This window comes from Manis pentadactyla, chromosome 14 (genome assembly GCF_030020395.1).
Source record: "Manis pentadactyla isolate mManPen7 chromosome 14, mManPen7.hap1, whole genome shotgun sequence".
NCBI classification, from domain to species: Eukaryota; Metazoa; Chordata; class Mammalia; order Pholidota; family Manidae; genus Manis; species Manis pentadactyla.
Window position 1 is genome coordinate 27,432,488 of NC_080032.1, and position 20,588 is coordinate 27,453,075.

At 44.8% G+C, this 20,588-nt stretch overlaps 1 protein-coding gene across 2 annotated transcripts in view; it reads right to left on the reverse strand.

Annotated features, from left to right (window-relative positions):
- Positions 1 to 20,588, reverse strand: part of TMEM132C (transmembrane protein 132C) — a 292,976-nt gene that overhangs the window by 185,805 nt on the left and 86,583 nt on the right. For both annotated transcript variants that reach the window (XM_057492560.1, XM_036921806.2), the window contains exon 2: positions 1,435 to 2,323. In XM_057492560.1, coding sequence (XP_057348543.1) covers positions 1,435 to 2,323 — 889 coding nt within the window. The remainder of the gene's footprint in view (positions 1 to 1,434; positions 2,324 to 20,588) is intronic.

Here is a 20,588-nt window from a genome sequence, read left to right on the forward strand (position 1 = left end):
CTTTTATCTAAATATTTGCTATTGTTTCCCCACAATTAGAAGGTTAAGACACCTTCAGTAAGTCGCTGGCTCTGACAGGGGGTAGTGTATCCCTCCTGACACACGACCAGCAGGTGCCTGGCTGACCGCTGAGATTGACAACACAAATGTGATGGGAATCCACGTTGGGCAAACCCGATGTCTTGTAAAAGAGATGGGATTTTGAGACATCACCGAACGCGATGTAAAAGTCCTTGATCATACCTGAAAACTCTGGCAAAGGAGGATCTGGTCAAATTAGTCCACTTAAAAATTGAAAGAAAAATTATAAGGATGATGACAAGACAGATGCTTCAGAGGAGAATTATTTGAATCCAAAGGACTAAGAAACACTTTGAGAAACTTAGCGAAACCTTTGAATACATTTTGTAAAAATAAGCAAACAAAACCCTTTCAGAATGACCGTTCTTATAGTTAACACAACAAAGGCTAGACAAAAAGGATATGTGCTATTTAACATGCTACCATTCTATTTTGCAAACACTTTTGCAAGCAACTTATTCAACATGTGGTTAGTTTTTTTATTCTAAAGAACCGGAGCATGGTTGCAATCATCACCTAAATCCTTCTTAACTGTAATAGGGAAACACTGATTTTATCATCTTTATCTTTTAAACAAATCTCAAATATTTTTTCTTTATTACAAAATCCCAGGCCATATTATAAGAGGATTTTCTTTACCTGGCTTTCCCTCCCAGTAGCAATTAATCCCAGATAACAGCCACTTCTGGACACAACCATGGAACCACCATAGAGGATGACAGAGCAGCCCTGTTAAAACTTTGGTGGATATGCTGAGCCAGCCGTGGTGATGGTAGGTAGGTTAACCTGTTGTTTTAATTCAGTTTATTTATTTTGTCAGATGGAATAACCTCTGCCCCTAAATTTTCTGTTGGGCAGATTCCATTAATTATTGCTAAACTGTGCTTACAAACTGAGGTTTTCCCAGGTGCTACCTGGCAAAAATTAACTCTACCAAAAATATTTTTAAAGTGATAATCCTTGACTTTTTTCACATTTATACCCAAAGGGGGGCTATCATAATGTGTATGCCTTTTCTTGGGCTCTGTGAAAGTGTCCTCTCAATCATACAAGCTACAAAAGAATTCAAAGGTGAAGAAAAACCACATCCCTCTCGAAGTTCAATGCCACCTCAAGGTCAAAAGAGAATGATTAGTCTTGCTTCTCTCAGACGCAATTTCTGGCTCCTTCCCCCATCCCCAACACACAGATAAGAAGAGCAGCTGAATGCACATGGGCAGGTGCACAATTTGGCTTCCACTGTGAGGAAGTCACCTGAAGGCAGCGCATTTTGACTTTTCTTGAATATACATCCTTGAGTCTAATCTCACAGTAAGCACACCAAAGCTACCGCGGGCCAGACTAGGCACCTACCTCAGGATGAAGAGGTCCACGGTGGAGTTGCTGGCGACAGTGACATAGGCAGTGACCACATCTCCTTGTTTGACTGGCCTGGAGGGCAGCCAGATGACCACATTGCCATCTAAACGTAACTCGCTAAGCTGAGCGCTGTCCTGCGCCCGATAGAGGCCAACAGCGCCAATCCTCTGCAGGTGGGCCATGGTCTCCTCCAGTCCGCCCTTGCCTGGAAGGATGGCATTGCCCTTGCGGACGTCACTGCCCGCACAGTCCCCTCGCCCGTCCCCGGGCTGCACAGTGTAGTAGAGCTCCACAGGGCTGCTCTCAGATGGCTCCCCTGACCTCTTCCTCCCGGCCACCACCGTGGGGGCGCTGAACCAGCCGGCCAGGAGCTCCAGCTCCGCAACGCACAGCCCCAGGCCCCCCGCCAGCCGGCAGCTGCCCCTCACCTCTCGGGTCTCCCGGAAAGCAAACACCTGCAGGCAGGGCAGCCGGTCCCCAGTGCCTGGCTCATCCCAGCCTCTGCCCACCACGTGGAATAGAACCTGCACCCGTGGCCGGCTTGGGTAGATCTTGTCCCGCAGGATGTGGGCCTTCAGCTTCCAGTTGAAACTGAACTGACTGGTGGGGCCTAGAAAGTTTGAAGTCACCATCAAATCCAGAGGCACAACCTTTTCCACAGAGAAAGGCCCATAGCTGGCATTGAGTATCGGGGGCCGCTTGGCTTTGTAGGTAAAGAAAGATTCAACCCTGGTCTGCAGGCTGGCATTGTGCAGCAAGTCCTGGTTGGCCTCCTTGAGGAAGAAGGAGGTCTCCGCTCTGAGTACATGGTAGCTCACAGGCAGATATGGTGGCAGCGAGGAAAACCTCTGTACGTTGTCTGTGACCCCCCGGCCCTCTATCACTGCACAGGGGGAAAGAAGAGAAAAGAAGACAAAGAGAGGATTATTACCAGATTCATTAGAAGTCATTAGGTCCATAAGCAATCTAGAATTGAGGGATACATACTCTCAAGTCAACTTGGCTAGAATTTCCATGCCCCTTCTGGAATCAACCAGTCAATGACTCCACAATTATACACTTGTATTAGGTTGAAACATATCAAAATGGAGATTTCTGTGCATTAAGAATTGTTGAACAGTGTCAATTTCCTTTAGTTCAACCTGACAGAAAGGTGGCAAGTTACCTATGAGTGGAAAGTGGGTATATTTATTAATAATTTGTGTGTGTTTAAAACATATCTAATGGTATTGGCACATAAATAGAAAAACAGCCCAATGGAATAGACCATAAATAAACCCATGTACATCTAGTAATTTAGGATGTGACTAAGGTGGCACAACAAACCATGAGACAAACACAGGCTTTAAATAAATGGTTCTGGGACAACTGACTAGTCATTTGAAATGAAAGACAAAAATTAGACCATATGCAAGAATAAACTGCAAATAGATCAGTGGTCTAGATGCATGGAAATGAACATTTTTCAGTACTAAAAGAAAAAATGGATGAACTACTCTATAACCTAGGTATAGGAAAAGCTTTTTAATTATGACTCAAAAATCCAGATGCAACTTTTAAAACAAGATAAACTTGCCTATGTAAAAAGTTCAAAAAAAATCTTCTGAACAACATAAATATCATGAAGTCAAAATAAAAATAATAAAAATAATAAGCAGGAAGATGTAAAAACTGCCCACTTACACTCCACCCAGCCTGCAGATGGATTCTGTTTTGCCTGTAGTGTTTTAAAAGATCACAATGAATGGGAACCATTTTTAAAAGCTAGAAAGTATCTGGGTTTCCAGCTTCTCTTTAAACTTGGAAGGAACTGGTAACATTTAGGTTTTGCATGCACTTGGCAACAACAGAAGGCACTCAGCAAGACATGTTGCTTAATTAAGTTACCGGATTGCTCTTCATGTGCATTTGAGTTTGAAAGCCCTAATGTAGAATCTTCAGCCAGGTAAGTTGATGTGCAGTTCTTTCTTGAGACAGGAAAGGACACTGGCCCTGGCTTCCTGTCCTTCTGGTCCATCAGAGACATCAAAAGCAGCACTGCCAGCAGGCTCCTTGCTGTTTGAAGGCTGGTCTCGCCAAAGATTCCCCAAGGGCTTTTATTTGCATTGTAGGGGGCACAAGATGTTTAAATGCCCCATCACCAACTTTGTAAACCTAAGAAAGCCCCATTGCCTTGCCCTGACATTGCAAAACAAGCCCAGAGAATTCCATTCATATATTGAAAGGTGGCCAGAGTTCTCCTGTCCCTTCCGGCTCCTCCAATCTTCCCTTCTGTGCCCGCTCCTGCCTGCAGCAGGCACAGCACAGCCAGAATGTGGAGCAGCCTTCTGCTTCTCTTCTGGAAGCAACCCTGATCCTTTTTCCGGCAGGGACACTGGCTAGCAGATCAAAGCTGCCTTTGGTGCCTTGGCCAAATGGACTTGAGCTGTCAAGATGACTTTTCAAAGAAATAGCATCTCCCCTGTTCCTCACCTGAGGTTGCCAGTAACAAGGGTACCCTGTCCCTCCCTCTCTTAGAGATGCTGCAGTGCTTCCATTTTTAACCTACTCATTTCTATGCTCTCAAAAGGCCCTGCCAAGGTATAGCACTCCGCAAAGGGTTCTGGCTCTGTGTCCTTAAAAAAAAATCATGGACTATTTCAGCAACTTGGAATATTTTACAAAAACCAATGGACTAATTGCCCCATCAGATGCTTTTATTCTGGTATATTCATCCCTCTCCAAAAAAGCTCTTAAAACCTTGAAGTGCAGAGATTGAGAGACTCATTTGTTTGGAGAAAATAGTGGGCCAAGGACTCGCTGAAGCAACAGAACAAGGATGCTGAGGCCCATCTGTGCAGGGGAGCCTTCCACAACAGGAAGCATTTGCCAACATGCTCTCTGCTCATTCTTCACTCTTTCTGCACATAAAGATTCCTTTTTTCCTACTTGTTTGTCTTTATCAAAAGAAGGGAAAAACCAAAACATGAACCTTTTGCCTTTAAGGAAATGCTTAGTTGATTTTCTATAAAATAAAGCTGGAGTGGGCTTGCTCTCTTATCGTCTCCTCTCTCAGGTTCTTCCACTATTTCAACAGATTGCTTTTTATCTTTCTCACTGAGCAAAAAGTGCCTAGCTCATACCATCCTGTGGAACCTAATTTGGAATTTTTTTCAGTTCATGAGAGATTTAACTTGGGCCAAGAAGAGACAGCCTTTGTGAAGAAGGCAGTGGGGACTAGAACAGTGGTTAAGGGCATTAAGTTTGGTCATAAGGGATGGGTTGACTTAGCAGTCATGTGATCTTGAGGAAGTTCTTACTTTCTTGGAGCTTCAGTTTCCATAGATGGGTGAATGGATGGACGGATGGATGGGTGGATGGATAGGCACATGAACAGATAGACCAGGTATGTGGGCTATAATAAGTAGAGCAACTACACAATGGCCTCAATTCACCTGTATCTTCATCTTTTATGTGTGACAATCCTCCCTTTAAGAGGAGGAGTCTACTGACCCCTTCTTGAATCTAGGATGGCCTTGTGATTTGCTTTGCATAACAGAATATGGCCCAGAGAATTTTTAGGGCAATGAAAATACACTATATGATATTATAAGGGTAGATATATGCCATTATACATTTATCCAAACCCATGGAATGGGTACAACACTAAGAGTGAACCCTAAGGTAAACTATGGACTTCAGGTGATGATGATGGCTATGTAGATTCACCAATTGTAACAAATGTGCACATGTGGGGCTGGGCAGTATATGGGAAATCTCTGTACCTCCTCAGTTTTATTGTGAACCTTAAACTGCTCCAACAAATTGAGTCTTTATTGAGCATATATATGCCCATGACTGCCAAGAACAGCTCTCTGCACACACAATGCCTCCAACTCAAGGTGGTGTTTCCTCAGCTTCAGATATCCAGATACCATTTTTGTGACATCGTCTATATACTTACTATTAATAATCAATGATTTATCAGTGATTACTAATTTTATCAATTAAAATGAATATTTAGATTATTAACTACCAGTTGAATTAATTCATACATTTGTTCAGATAATCAATCTTACTGTGAATAAATAACCATACCCCAGACTGATGCTAGCCCATGGCTCTGAGCCCGAGGTTTGCTATTTCCTTGTTACATGGAGAGATGATCAAGTGTTAAAGAGACAGTGACACCAGAAAGAGACTTTCTCCTTGATGGAATTAGAGTAGTTCAAAGAGAATTACCAAAAAAAAATTCGAAGGGAAAAAAATTGAAAAGGGAATCACTCTCTCATTTGGGAGCCCAGGTGAATGCACACCATGTCCACACACCTCCCATGACCTCCACGTGGACGCTTGGGAGAACGGCCCCCCTGCAGCTGCCAGGCCCCATCTGCACCCTGCATCTGTGATTCTGTGTACAGCACCTAAGCTCATCTCACATTTTGGAAAGCCCTGATCCAGCAGATTAAGGAAGCAGAGACGATTATCAGCCTTGGCTGTATTTCCTTCCTGACACTTTATCTGCCGATTGCAAGGAAAGCGCCCACTGCTGCCATGACCTCGGGAGTGCTGACAAATACCCACCTCCTCTCCATCGGTCATCTGCCCCCACCACCGTCTCCCAGAAAGACAGGAGTACTGAGCAACTTTTACTGATCTGAAACAATAGAAAAGTCTGGAAAAGCCTGATGGTGGCTTCCTAAGGCCATGGAGGGAGAACTGGGGAGCGGTTGAGAGCTGCACCTGTATATTTGGCTTCCCAGCTGACAGCACATTCCTTTACTGTCTCCCTTCCTGTTTATCCATTTTCTTTATCTGCGCTTGCCTGTCGTGTTGGGGATATTGTGTCCCCCATCAGCTGTTCAGCAGAGAAGTCTACTGCAAAGCCACTGCTGGAAATTGAGTTTTTGAGATTCAGAGATAGTGAACACAGGAGATGTCTGTGTCACTTAGCGCCAGACAGAACAACACAGGGGAAAATGACCCTTCCAGCCAACATCATGTGTCACCATCATGATGCTTGTTTTTGGATGTGTTGACCGGGATGGGTTCCTTCAAGTTGATCCTCTCTGAGCTGCAGTGCGAAGGATGGGTGGAGTCTAGGAAGACTCATGGACTAGGCAGAGGATTCCAGGGGGGCTGGTGGGAGCGGAGGATCGGTCAGTGGAGGGGGTGCTCAGGACATGGCTGTGTGAGGAGTGGAAGTTGACCTAGCGGCAGGATGGACCCCCTTCTGCTCTGGGTGGGGCAGGCAGAATGCCCAGGAGCTACCTTGGCCAGAATACTAGGTCTTGCTCTCCTCTCCATTTGGATAAGAGGAAAATAAAAATCAGCCTTCCTAAGCATTTAAAAGAGGACAGGGTTACATTGTGTCTAACTCTGCATCCTTACATGCATGGTATTTGATCTGATTTTAAAATCACTGTCTGAGAGATTAAAAGGAACAGGTATTTCCTCATTTTACAAATAGGAAAGCAAACACGGAAAAAAGTTAAATAGTAGTATTTAAACTCTAAGGTACAAACACCTCACTGGAATAAGCCAGATGCATATGTGCTGTTGTTTCAGGCTGCACAGCGGGCTTTCACAATGAGCATCTAAATTGGTGTTTTCCAACTAAGGATGACTTTGTCCCCAGAGACACCTGGTAATGTCTGGAAACATTTTTGATTTTCACAACTGGGGGTGGCGTGGGGCACGTGCTACTGGCATCTATGCGGGGGCAGCAAGGGGAGGCCAGTGATGCTGCTCACATCCTAGAGGCACAGGGCCGCCACATCCACAAGACTGGGAGAATCATCCAGCCCAAATGGCAGTGTTTGCTCAGAGGTGCAGAAGAAACAGAGGAGGGAGTTTAGCCAAACCCTTTTCAGTTCAGGGAGAGGAAACACATAACAGCGGTTAATAACATTCCTAAAATCAGACAAAATCTATTAAATCCCAATGTACTGGATAAGGATTCTTTTTTTCCAAATACTTTAAACTTTTGAGCTTCCAAGTTCACATATTAAACCCAACTCACATAAAGCAATAAGCAAGATCCCCTGCATAGAGAACACGCCTAGCGATCCGGAGCAGTTGTTTTCACTATTTTATTATTATCATTTCAATTATGTTAAGCGGCACGCATGTGAGAAAAGAAATCAAGCAGGTGGACTCCTTTCTGCGGCATGACCTCCCCTTTATAGGATATCAGACACCTGAGAGTCAGACACCGCCTTTCCCCATACAACTCAGGGAAAACCCCTACCGGATTTTCCTTCCAAGTCATGCAGCTTAGTTGAAACACAAGCCAGCCTAGATATTCTGAGGTTTCTTTTCTCTACCCGTTTGTGACTCATTAACATTCGCCAGACACAGAATGTCTCTCTCTGCTAAATATGGCATATCGTTTCTTTTTTCTTAAAACAAAAGGCACCTTGATAAATGGATTATTTGATTTTAATGTCTCTTCCAAACAAACCCCCAAATATCCTTTGCTGAAATTACATAGCGTGGTTTATAATTTCAGAGCAGTACAACGCTCCTTTAACAGAGCACGTCCTTCTATTCCCCTCTGAGCCCTGGGGGGGTAGCTCCATCACCACTCACAGGTGACCAAGCAAGCCCCCGGGGGCAGAGCACAGGAGTCATGCCTTTCAAAGACAGTCTCTAAAACACCCAGAATTTCAGACTTTATCAGCACAAGAATGGTGCCCTGGGGAGGCCCAGGGGGAAATATTCATCAGGCAAAGTTATTGTAAAATGCAATGTCTTACCTGCACTGCCATTATAGTTTCTGAAGTTGAGCTTGTAAGCTTGAGCAGTGGCCTGCATGTGGCCTGGACCCCAGGTCCACATGGGAGCTTGCCTGGTTCAAGCAGGGTTCTCCTTAAGGGAGGCATCCCCCAAGGCCACCCCATTAATGCTGTCATCCCTCCCTCAGGGGCAAACTCAGTGAGGGGCAGGCTCAGCAGGGGAATGAGGGCCTGAGGCTTCACATCCAGGGGCCACTGCATGAATGTGCCCTGAGTCTTGTCTCCTGCCGTCTTCCCATATGTCCACCAATGGGTGTCCAGACGACATGAGCTTTCTCTCATTTTCAGTTCAAAGCTTCTAAAATGATACACTTCGGTTGGTCCACACTGACGTTATTTGGCTTCATAAGTCATATAAAGAAGGGCTCAGCAGGCTTTTCTGGTCAAGGCCCAGGGAGCAAGTATTTCTGGCTTTATGGGTCACTGGGCTCTGCTGCAACTCAGCCTGACTGTCCTATTGTGAAAGCAGCCAGAGACAAATGCAAGCAGATGACTGCGTCCCTGTTCCAAGCTAGAATTTCATAGAACTTTAACATGTCAGAAACATTGTTCCTTCCAAAATAATTGTTTTCCAACCATTGAAAAAAATGTAGCAACATTCTTCATTTACAGGTCATCCGAAAACAGGAGGTGGGTTGGATCTGACGTGGGAGCCATCGCTTGCTGACCTGTATACAGACGAAGCCTTTCTAAGAGTTGTGTTCCATGCAGATGATGGATGTCTTGGTGTTTTCTTCTGGGCTCTTCACAATCTGAATTATATATCAGGTTTACCTCATTGATCCAAAATGTAAACATGGCTTTTACTATGCCTCCAAAACAGTTTGGAAATGGAAGAAGGAAAAAAAAAACCAACAACCTTTTTTTGATCAGATTCAAACATCAAGAGGAATGTGGAGTTGCATAAAGTAAGCATTTATAGCAGAATTTAAATAACTGCATTTACTGCTCATACAGCATATGGTTTAAGGATGTTTAGCTGTGTCTATTCAAAGAGAAAGGCATCTATTTATCGCAGATGGTGGTATTATTTACAATGGAACCTTACATTAATCCTGAGAGTCCTAATTATCTCAATTCATGTAAATAAAAGGGAGCAGCATTCCTGTTCTTTATGATGGTCTTTTTCCTCAAATATAAAGAGCTTATTTTTAATATATCCCACATATTTTCTTTCCTACTTATTACAGATAATTAAAAAAAAACAAACCTCTTCTATATCCCATTGAGTCATTCTCATTTTTTCCCCACATATGAGTCCCATTTCCTTGCTAGTTAGCATCTGTAGTTTTGTTTGGTTACACCAGTATTAAGGATGATTATATTAATGAGAAGTCTTAGAATACAAAGAAGAAAATGCTTTCCTGATGGTTGAGTAAACAAAAACAGGACAGAACACATCAAAGTATGAAAGCAAGTTTCTCTTTCATTATACAGTTCTTAACTTTTCGTATTGTGAAAGAGAACATTTAAACTGAGCCTTCCAAGAAGAAAGGAGAATTTATAGGGGAGATTGCTGAAAAGTCAAGGGGAAAAATAAATATCCCTTAAATGGAAAGTGAAATCTTAGCCTCATAACTCTGCATTATCAATACAGGGGGAAGGGAATCTCAATACCAACAGTCAACAGCCTGTAGGTCAGGTACTGCATCTCATATATCAAGCCCTTAAGCCGTTCAATGACCCTATGTGCTGAGTGCCCTTACCATCCCATTTTACACATAAGGAAACTGGAGCCCAGAGAGGTTAAGTAGCTTGCCCAAGGTCACCCAGCTAGGAATACTAGAATCAGGATTTGAACACAGGACCCATGCACTCCCCTTTATGTTATCTTGCTTTGGGACATTTGCTTTATTTAAATTCACACCCCCTTCCAGTTATGCTTTTCCTATGGAGGTACAGTACCAGTGTTGGGTAAATAGAGCAGTGAGTGTACCATTACCATCTACTGCTGTGCAAGTCTAGATATGCTGAATCTCAGCCTGAAAGTCAGGTTAACATTGGGGAAAGGATAGTCCACAGCCCTGGATCCAGCTGTGCCTGAAGCTGGGTAATCTCTGGAGTTTTCCCTTCTTGGCTTAAGCCAGTCTGAGATGGGCTTCCCATCATTTTGAACTGTCATTCAACATCCTGTTTTTGATTGATGAGCCCAGGGAGTTCACAACTGTTCTTAGTTAATATTGCAGGGGCAGGGCATCAGTCTTGGTCTTAACATTCAACTAAAAGAAAATCAGCTGGGGGCTATTAAGAGGCATGCTCTTCATTCAATAAACATAAACTGAGGGTCTTTCCTGCATTCTTCTTTCAGGAACATGCAGATAAATAAGCCATATTTATCAAGCTCCCAGGACTCTAAGCAGAGATCAGCTACAGAGGGAAAAACAAAGATGGGTAGAAATAACCATACATGCATCACATGCTAAGTGAGACAAGATGTGCACCCTGATGAGTGTGAAGGAGGTGGGCATGTGATGTCAGAAGCAAAAAGAGCCCTGCAGGTCAGCAAAGCTGGGAAGGGAGCAAGGGAGGCCATGGGTCTTACAGGTGGGCTTGGCACCAGGCAGCAGTGTTGCGAGCAGAGGAGGCACTCTGTCTACCACTCCTGCATTTCCAGCTTGCCTTCCCCAAGTGATAAGGAAAGCAGTACAACTCTCCTCCTGTTTTGCTGCTTTTGAATTCATTAGGGAGCATGGATATCTTCATCACCTCACTACCTCCATCATGGATGGCATGCAGTGGGAGCTGGGCATTGAAGGCCATTTCAGTTTTCAATTGCTCCAGAAAGATGCACCTTCTTTCCTTTGGTAACTCACAAACGTAAAAAGGCACATACAAGGCAAAGAGTATGGAGCATATGGGAAACTGCAAGGCAAAACCCCCCCAAGATTTTCTCTCTCCCCCATGGACAAAAGCCTTATGCCAAAGACGGAGGGCAGCACATGATGGTCCCAGGAGCACAGGAGGAGAACCGTGTGCTGGGGAAGTGGAAGGAAAGGGGAGAGACATGTCCTGGGCCCTGGTTACTGCTGGAAGTTCTTCCCTACTGGGGCAGGAATTTTGTGGTAAGGGTGTGAGAAGGAGAAAGCTAGCTCACAAGCACAGCTTTAAATAATTGTTATGCAGGACTTATTCAGTGGCTCCATGAAATCATTAAGGATCCAGACTCCATTTACCTTTCTGTACTACCATCTCTAATGCAGGCCTTCCGCTCCTGATTGCAATATGGCTGCTACCCAGCCAGCCATTGCATCTGTGTTCCAGGGAGGGAAAAAATGAAGGGCAAAATGTCTGTGCCAGATGAGTATATTACTTAATATTAGCTTTGCTGTTGACTTTCCCAGAAGACTGTCCCAGTGAAAGTCTTTGCCAGTAATGGATCATAATTACATAGCCACAAGGAAATTTGGGAAGGTGATTATTCTTAACTGGGCACATTGCCACCTCCAGCAAATTAGTAAGTAAAGAAGAAAAGGGGAAAATGGATACTGTGTAGATAATTAGCATCAAAGAATTATCACAGAAGTAGCATATCATTTACATTAAAATAATCATGTTAAAAATAATAACTATCAATATGGATGTTTATAAAAATAAGTATCAATACATTGACATAATTATGTTAAAATAAGAACAGCAAAATAAATCACAACCCTATAAACTCTGTGGACACACACACACACACACACACACACACACACACAGACATTTTAAGTTCTGCACAATAACATCATACTTACAAAAGTGATTACCTAAGAGAAGTAGAGGGGAAACGATCTTGTGGATGCACACCCATATTTCAGCTTTACTGGATGTTTTATTTCATTTTATAAAGTAAGAGTGTATTCACATGTCAGCTGTGCAATTAAAATGTTGTCTAAAGCAGGCTTCCCTTGGCAGCAGAGGGGTGATTACCTGAGTTGGGCCGTGAAAACAGCAAAGTCCTTGGCCGACTGGCCTCTCTGAGGGTGAGCTTGGATGGTGGTGGGAGAGCCCCCAGGACTCCAAGAACCCCATCTTTACCTGCTGCCCAGAAAGGAGGTTTACTCCTCCAAACAGGTGGGGCTTGCACTCCCCCCACAGCCAAGAGGGCCGCCCACCCTGGGCTCCCCAGGCAAACCGCGCGGTTGTTTGTTACTGTAGCCCTGGTTTGGGAGCAAAAACTGGGAGTAACTTGTTTCCACTTTTTAACAGAGTGTTGGCTTCACACATCGCCTGAGGAATACAGCGGCAGCTGCCTAGACACGTACCAGATACTAAATTCACAGGAGGCATCTCTAGAAGTGCCGAGGCAGGCAGCGGGCACACGGTAACCAACACAGCTGCCAGAGTCCCCGCAGGTGGCAGCCCAGGGAGTTGCCCGGCAGGGGAGTCCATTCAGGGCCCAGAGGGAGTGAGCAGCCTGGGACTCACGGGGCACACCCGTCCCTTCCTCCCTCCCTCCATTCATTCATTTATTCATTCAGTGAATACTGAGTTCACCCATGTTCCCAACACTACCCTGTTCTGGGCACTAAGGTGAGAGGAGACAAGGTCTCTGTTTCATAGGCTTTCTTGTCTTGTAGGACAAGAGAGACACTAAGCAAAGAGACTAACCCAAAAAGCAAAGTCATTTTGGAAGAGGCTAACAAGGACAGTAACAGCAATGTGGTGGAGATCATTCCTTCATCTTCCTGGGAGAGGCCAGACTTCAGTCCCGCCAAAATGATCAAGGTTGCTTATCAGATTTTCCCCTTGTTCTCTTTTCCAGAACCTGCCTGTCTCCTTTTGTATTGCAGGGGTTCCTTTAAATCATTTTCTTCCCTTTAAAAAAATTTTTTTAACTGAACAGCTTAGCTAAAATCCACCGTTGGTATTAACATGTGGGCCACAGTATGCCAGCTAAACAGATGCTAGTTCTCTTCATTGTTTAAAAAGTGTGGTTACTTAGGTAACCCATAAACATCCCAATTTTGAGGCGTTTCTCAGTTTAAAAGAGAGGTTAGAATCCCAGGTTTCCTTGAAGTAAAGCAGAACTTTGCGAGTTGTTAGAAAACAGAGTGGCTTAGCCTTTTCCGACCCCTGAACTTCTGATTCCTTCCTGTCTTAATTGTGCCTTTATGGGAAAGTACTCGCCTGGAAAAACTCATTTAAGTAACCTCTAAAAACACCAAGGCTCGGCTGCCCTGCCAAGTCAGGGACTGGGGAGAGAGAAAATAGAAATCCCCTACAGGTGGAGAGAGAAATTTAGGAATAATGAAATGATTAGGAGAACAGGGGGGCTTTATTTCAGTAATCTGACCTGCCTTACCTTGCCTTAATCCAGGGCCACCCAGGGATTCTCAGTTGGGGTCCAGAACCTGGGCACTATAGGAAAGGGCTCAAGCATCTGTCACTGTGGATGGGCTGACGTGGGCATCGCTCAGAGCTCTTCAAGGGCCTGGGTCATGTTCCAATGTTGTATTTGTTTCACTGATCATGGAGATGAATGGACCAGGGGGCAGCTGGCAGTGGGGAAGGCAGAGAACGCAACTGCCCAATGACGCATAAGTCTCTAAGTCTCTGCCCTAGAGGAACACATACACAAATACATGCACATACACAGATACACACACAGACACATGCACCTGCAGATATATATGTATAGATACACACACGCCATGTGCATTGAGAGAAATGTACAAGGAGTTTTGTGTATTAGCAGAAAATTAGAAACAACCTAAACGACTATCAGTAGGAGAAGGACAGCTAAAACATGTTTTTATATAGGGGGAATAGGGCAGAGCAGTTAAAAGGAAGAATCTAGAAGCAAGAATGGTGACACACTGGTAAGTACTAAAGCTGGAGGATGAACACATGGAAATTCATTACACAATTCTCTCTTTTTGGCATATGTTTGACATTTTCCTATAATAAAATATTAACCTAAAAAAATTAATAAAAGGAGCCATATAGGTCCATGCTTGCTGTTTAATTTGGTGGCTACTAGCCGCACATAGAAATTTAATTAAAATTAGATAAAATAAAAAATTCAGCTCCTCAGTCCCCCTCGCCACATTTTGAGTGCTCACAGACATTTCCACCTTTGTTGAAGTTCTGTGTGGTCAGCCCTCTTTGGACCTATATTTAGCAACATAGATACTAAAAATATCTTGAGTTTAAAGAACAAGTATGTACACCTCCATGGCATTTATGTAAAATTTTAAAACTCAGAAATTAACACTCTGCATTTTTCTGTGGGAATGTATCTGTATGTAAAAGTACTAAAGGTCTGGAGGTTTATGACAAGGTCCCAAGGCTGTGTTCCTTTGCCGAAGGAGAGGCTGAAGTGTCATGGAGGCTGAGCGACAGGCAATTAGCTTAGCCTTTAAGGTGCTGGCATGGTACTTGTGTTCCCAAACACAAAGTTAAAAATGAACACAGAAAACAAAAAAAGACCCCTGGGCCAGCAGTGTTGGGTGGGGTGGTCTTCTCTGGGACAAGGATGGACAGAAGGCTGGAGAACCAGACCAGAACCAGACAGTCTTCCCTCTTGGTGGCCATTTTCCTCCTGATGCAAACTCACTGTCCTGTTACGAGGATGGAATTTCCACTACCCTTCACTGCTTACAAGAGGCAAGCGACGCTTCTGAGGGGTGCTTTTCCTTGAGCCGCTCCTGAGGTCGGTGTCTTGCTTCTGGTGTTTGTTCACGCTGACAGATGTCACCTCCTTGAGCCCCTTTGGTGGCTGTCCCAGTTTTAAGGCCTGTCCAGCCTGCCAGCTGGGAATGCTTCTTCTCTGATGTGTCTGTGCAGAGCCTGCCCTGGGGCGACAGCCATTGGATGGGGTCTCTAGAGCAGTGCTTCCGAACAGGAGACCATAGTGGTTACTCCCTGGGGGGACTGACAGTGAGTAGCCTTCCCTTCTCCTACCCTTACAGTGGTTTTTGTTCCTATTTTAAGCCATTTCAAAAGGCACCCAGCACAACTCAGCCTAAGCTGTTTCTCTGCAAAGACGGAGGGCCCCCTGCCTGCCCTGCCATACACGTCAGTGTTAACAGCCTTACTTTTCTAGGAGCACCTGATTCTATCTCCTGGAGAGAATCCAAACAAGTAGGGCAGGTTCAAGTCTTCCGCAGAGCTGCCCCACCGGCCACACAGCCAATCCCCACTACTCGTGGATTCCATATTTAGGAGCCCATCTACTCACTGAAGTTTATGTGTAGAGTCAAGATCAGTGCTGATGGTGCTTTCATGGTCATTCTTGGTCAGGGCAGAGTGGGGGTTTGGAGTGGCCCAAAGTGCACGTCCCCAGCTGAGATCAAATGGGACGATGAGCAGTCTTCCTGCTCCAGCTCTCAGCCTATGTAAACAAGGGTCCCACTCACAGGTGACAATGTCATGTGCTTTTCATTGGTGATTTTGCCATTTTGAATGTCACAATGCTGACGTGCTAGCTAGTGTTCCTAAATACAAAAGGGCTGTGATGTGCCTTATGGGGAAAATGCATGTGTTAGACAAACTTCTCAGATGTGTGTTACGACACTGTTGCCCATGAGTTCAGTGCTGATGAATCAACAATATATATTAAATCAGGTGTCTTTAAACAGAAACACCCATGAAATCAGGTTATGTATTGATCGGTGGATGAAAACGTTGTGACCAGAGGCTTGCAAGGACCTGTTTTCCCTTAGCACAGTGGTTCAGTATCTACTAATTGAGTTCCTGGAGACTTTTTAGAATGTAACTACTGTAAAGAACAAGAAGAATGAGACGTGGCTATTTCTCACCAACATCTCCACCTCTCTAAAGATGGGAAGTTCAAGTAATACATTTTGCTACAGTATTATTAAAACCTGTGGCATATTTCTTATTGTGAACGACTGATTCCAAAGCGTTATGGATCTTGTGTAGAAGGACATGCCCATTACTACAGACTATAGAAGAAACAGGGGAGGCAGACCTTTACAGGAGACTTGCCATAATACTTTATACAGATTCCCTCGCTAATTCACACAAAGGCCTGGCGTCATGCCCCACAGCATCGGCATCCCTCCATCAACCGCTGAACATGCTGTTTGCAAGCACCTACCATGTGCCAGGCACTGTCCTAGGCACTGAGATTAGAACAGAGTACAAAACAGACCCAAACTTGGCCTTTTCAGAGCTTACTTTCTAGGGGGAGAAGATGACAGTAAGGAAATCAATACAGCATGTTGTGTGCCAGATTTCAAGACAGGCCATTGGGTGGAACAAGGACTATCAGAGGGGCACTGTTGGGTGTAATTTTAGTATGACAATCAGCAAATATTTCACTGAACTGATGATAACTGAGCAAGAGATTTAAGGGGGGCTGGTTTTATAAGGGAGAGGGGGCCTGGAGTAAGTGACTTGTCTGAAGTTCTTTGGCTTGGCTGGGGCAGGGCTGTGATAACCACTTCACGTCTCCACCTGTCCTGAGACACCACCCAGTTTGTAGCACAGTGACACTCTTGCCAAATAGCGATGGAACAGAACTGCACTCAGACCCCATTAGAGTCATATTTTCTCTCTTAGGTTAGCCAGCCAGTGGATTGAATGGTGGCCCCCAAAAAGATATGTGCACTTCCAAGCCCCAGAAAGTGCAAACATGACCTTATTTCCTTGGAAAAGGGGTCTTTGCAGAATGGAATTAAAGATCGTGAGACAAGATGATCCTGGATTTAGGGTGGACCTTTAAGCCAATCCTTTTAAGAGATAGAAGAAGGGAAGACAAAGGCAGAGATGAGGGGGACATGGCGATAAGCCAAGGGACGCCCTGAGCTACTAGGAGCCGGACAGGGTGGGCTGGGTCCTCCCCTGGAGCCTTTGCAGGGAGTGGGCCTGACTGCTGGCCTCCAGATCTTAAGGGAAGGCACTCCTGTTCTATTAAGCCACCCAGTTCATGTCGATTTGCTATAGAAAAGTAATATGGTTTTCTAGAGTTAGAAAAAATCCAGTTGAGAAACAACACTGAGAACCCCCCAAACTGTGTGGGTTGATTTGCCAAAGCAAGAGAGAGTCAGGCACGGAGGCAGCTGCTCAGCTAATCTGTGCAAACATCACCCAGGAAATCGGTCTTCTGTCCTTCTCCCACAGGGCACCCTTCAGCCCACACCTTCCCTTTCCCTGGTGTGGATAAAATGAGAGTTCCTGTGGCCAGGATTCTCACCTGGCCCTGGTTGACTAGCTCACTGTACACCTGTGGGCGATACATGGCTTTTGCCCCTATAAAAAGAGCTCCACCCAATGCTCTGGGCACGACACGGTGGCAGGGCTGCAAGGCTGCAGGAGAGCAGAGCAGAGGCTGGAGTGGTGGCAGCGCCAAGGACAGAGGCCCGGAGGATGGCTGTGTGGGACGGCTGTGCGGACAGAGGGGCCCAGAGGCAGAGACTGGCTTGCTGCATGCAGACTCCCTCTGAGTGAATTGGATTCTAGTGACTGACCTGTCACCATGGAAATAAAGTTGGGTATAACCCTTTCATCCCAAGAACGTTTTGCTGTCATTTTCTTTGGTCACACTGAATCCATAGCGAACTTGCCCGGGGCTGAAACCCATTGGCAAGACACCTGGCCACTGGACCTAGCTCCTGTGACCTCACGGGGCATGCAGGTGTGTGACACCGGCTCTAGCCTCCAGTGGTCCCAAGCACAGGGGCATCCAGGCATCTTTTGTACCTCAAGAACTGGTCCTCATCCTCCTGGGTGAGCCCCCCAGAAACTGGAATGACTGTGACAATGCTCCCCATCAGCGGCAGAGAGAGGACCCCTAGTGGTGCCAATTAGCGCTCTGATGAGGGCATCCTTGCAATGGCGTTTCCCGTCAAAAACTGAGTGGCATGAAATATATTTGTTCCATTAACTCTTGACCTCCTCATGGGTAATGAAGGTGTAAATGAATAGCTGTATTGATGCTTTTTAAAAAGCTCCATTTCTCTTCTTAAATCTTCAAGTAATCTTTTTAAATGGGTACTGTAACCAACCTAAAATGCTGGTCAGGTGGCTCAGGCTCCCAGCTCCCCCTCTAAAGCCATCCCTGTGGATCAAGCCCAGTTCTGGATCTCACACAGGTGCAAAGAACTTGTCCATGAAATGGCGTGGGCAGGGAGGAAACCCGAGATAACACGGGTGGAGACATTAGTACTCAGAGCTGCCTGAGTACTTCTGATTGCCAGCCGGAGAGAAGGAACCCACACCGCTCCCAAGGAAACAAAACTGATGCCAGAGAAATGTCGATTAATCTAAAAATCTACAAATTGACTATTCATGTACCTAAACCATTCAATCTAAGCACTTTCCCCACTTCCTGACTTATTTAACAATGAGGAGAGGGAAAGTGGAATGTAGGGCAATAGTTTTTAAACATTTTTGGATGTGTCACACAATTTGAAACCTTTTCATCGGGACTAGGACACACAAAAGAGAAGTTTCACTGTGCAGCGTGCAGTGCACCGCATTTCCTGTTCTGCTCCAACATATTCTGTTGCAGTCGGTTCCATTTCATTCCACGCTGTTCTGATTCCTTTCTTTAAAACTACCTCTTCAAAAAATAAAATAAAATAATAACTACCCATTCAAATGATCTCACCTGCTTCCAACAGGTCACCACGTGCAATTTGAAAAACGCCAGCCCCACTGCACAACAGAATCACAACTTTCGTGGTAAGTGGGTTTTACCATTAACTCTTGAGGCAAAAAATACATAGTCAACGTGCCCTTGAAAAAAATTCTCAGGAAAGCATCATGGTGAAGAACAATACAAAACTGTTGAGTTCAGTGGGCCCAGCAGTTTCTCCCTCCAGCATCGGAGAAATAGGTGTTTCTGCAGTTGAGCGCCAGGAGCCAAGCTATAGCAGCAACGTGTATCTTCATGCAGAAAACTTGCATTTTGCAAAGCCCAGAAGAACTGAGCGTAATGAGGGAACAGAGATTTGCACGGCCTGCCCCCTTCAGGCTTGGGTGGAGCAGCACGGGGTCACATTCTCCTTCATTTTCTGTCAATGTGGGATGAAATTAGTACTCAGTATGTGCTCTATCTTCTCATCTGGGAAATAGCATTCAATGCAGCCAACACGTTTTTTCTGAATGTATACTGTGGTCAAAGCAAAGATCTAGCTTTCAAAGTCCCCAAAACCTCAAAACAATTTCACAATCTGACTGGCTTTTTGTAAGTCACATGCTGACACACACATTTTGAGACTCCCTGAATCTGAGTAGCGTGTCTAATGCTTCAAGTTCGTGGGTTTGTCAGTCCTTCATTCTTTAAGTCCATGGTCCTTATTTTCCCTTTTATACTGAGAATTATCACCTGATTCTTTTGATATATTTCAAGATGACACTTTACCAAAAGAGATATTCTGAAGGCTTTACTCCCATCAAGACTTTGGTCAAATAAGCAAAGCAATTTTATTGTGAGACAAGTAGAAAAGTTTCAAATTCCTATGACAACATTCCAGAATGTGCGTTCTATCAGCAGTTTCAAAATTTAGACCTTGAGACCTTCGTAAATTAGAAGATAGATAATCTCTTCAACGCACCTGGTTACTCTGAACCAGGAAATAATCAGGGCAGGCTGCTGCAGTATTTCTATGGTTCACTTCCTTCTAAAAATCCTCAGCTGATTATTTCAAACATTCTCTTAGTGATTACAGCTTCCTGATGATTAACAGCTGCAAAATCACCACTATCTTCTTAACACTTCATCAAAGGGAAAAACGGGAAACCAGAACAAACCATAGCAAACCCCCAATGAAAACCCTGCAGCTCCCCTCAGCCCTCAGAATAAAATCCCAACTTTCGTGGTCTTGGAGGCCCAGCATGACTCGGCCCCTGCCTTCTCCAAACTCATCTTGCAAAACTCCCACTTGCTGGCAGAAGTTCAGGCCCCGGGGCCATCACTGTTTTCCCTGGACACACCACACTCATTCATGCCATAAATCCATCACCTTTTCTGGGACATCACTCACTCACTCACTCACTCACTCACTCACTCACTCACTCACACACACACACACACACACACACACACACACACACACACACACACACACACACACACACACACACACACACACACACACACACACACACCTGCTTCCTTAAGTGCCTCATTCCCCCCACTTCACTTGAGTCTCAGCTTACTGGTCACTGTTACCTCCTAAGGGAGCACAGAGGCTTGAACTGTGTTCCCCCAAGACTTATGTCCAAGTCCTAACCCTTGGATCTGTGAATATGACCTCAATTAGAAAGAGTCTTTGCAGATGTGATTAATTCAGGATCTCAACATGAAATCATCCTGGAATGAAGGTGGGCTGTAAATCCAGTGACTTGCTTCCTTATCAGAGGATAGAGAGGGATATTTGAGACACAGAGACAGACAGATGATGAAGGGGCAGATTG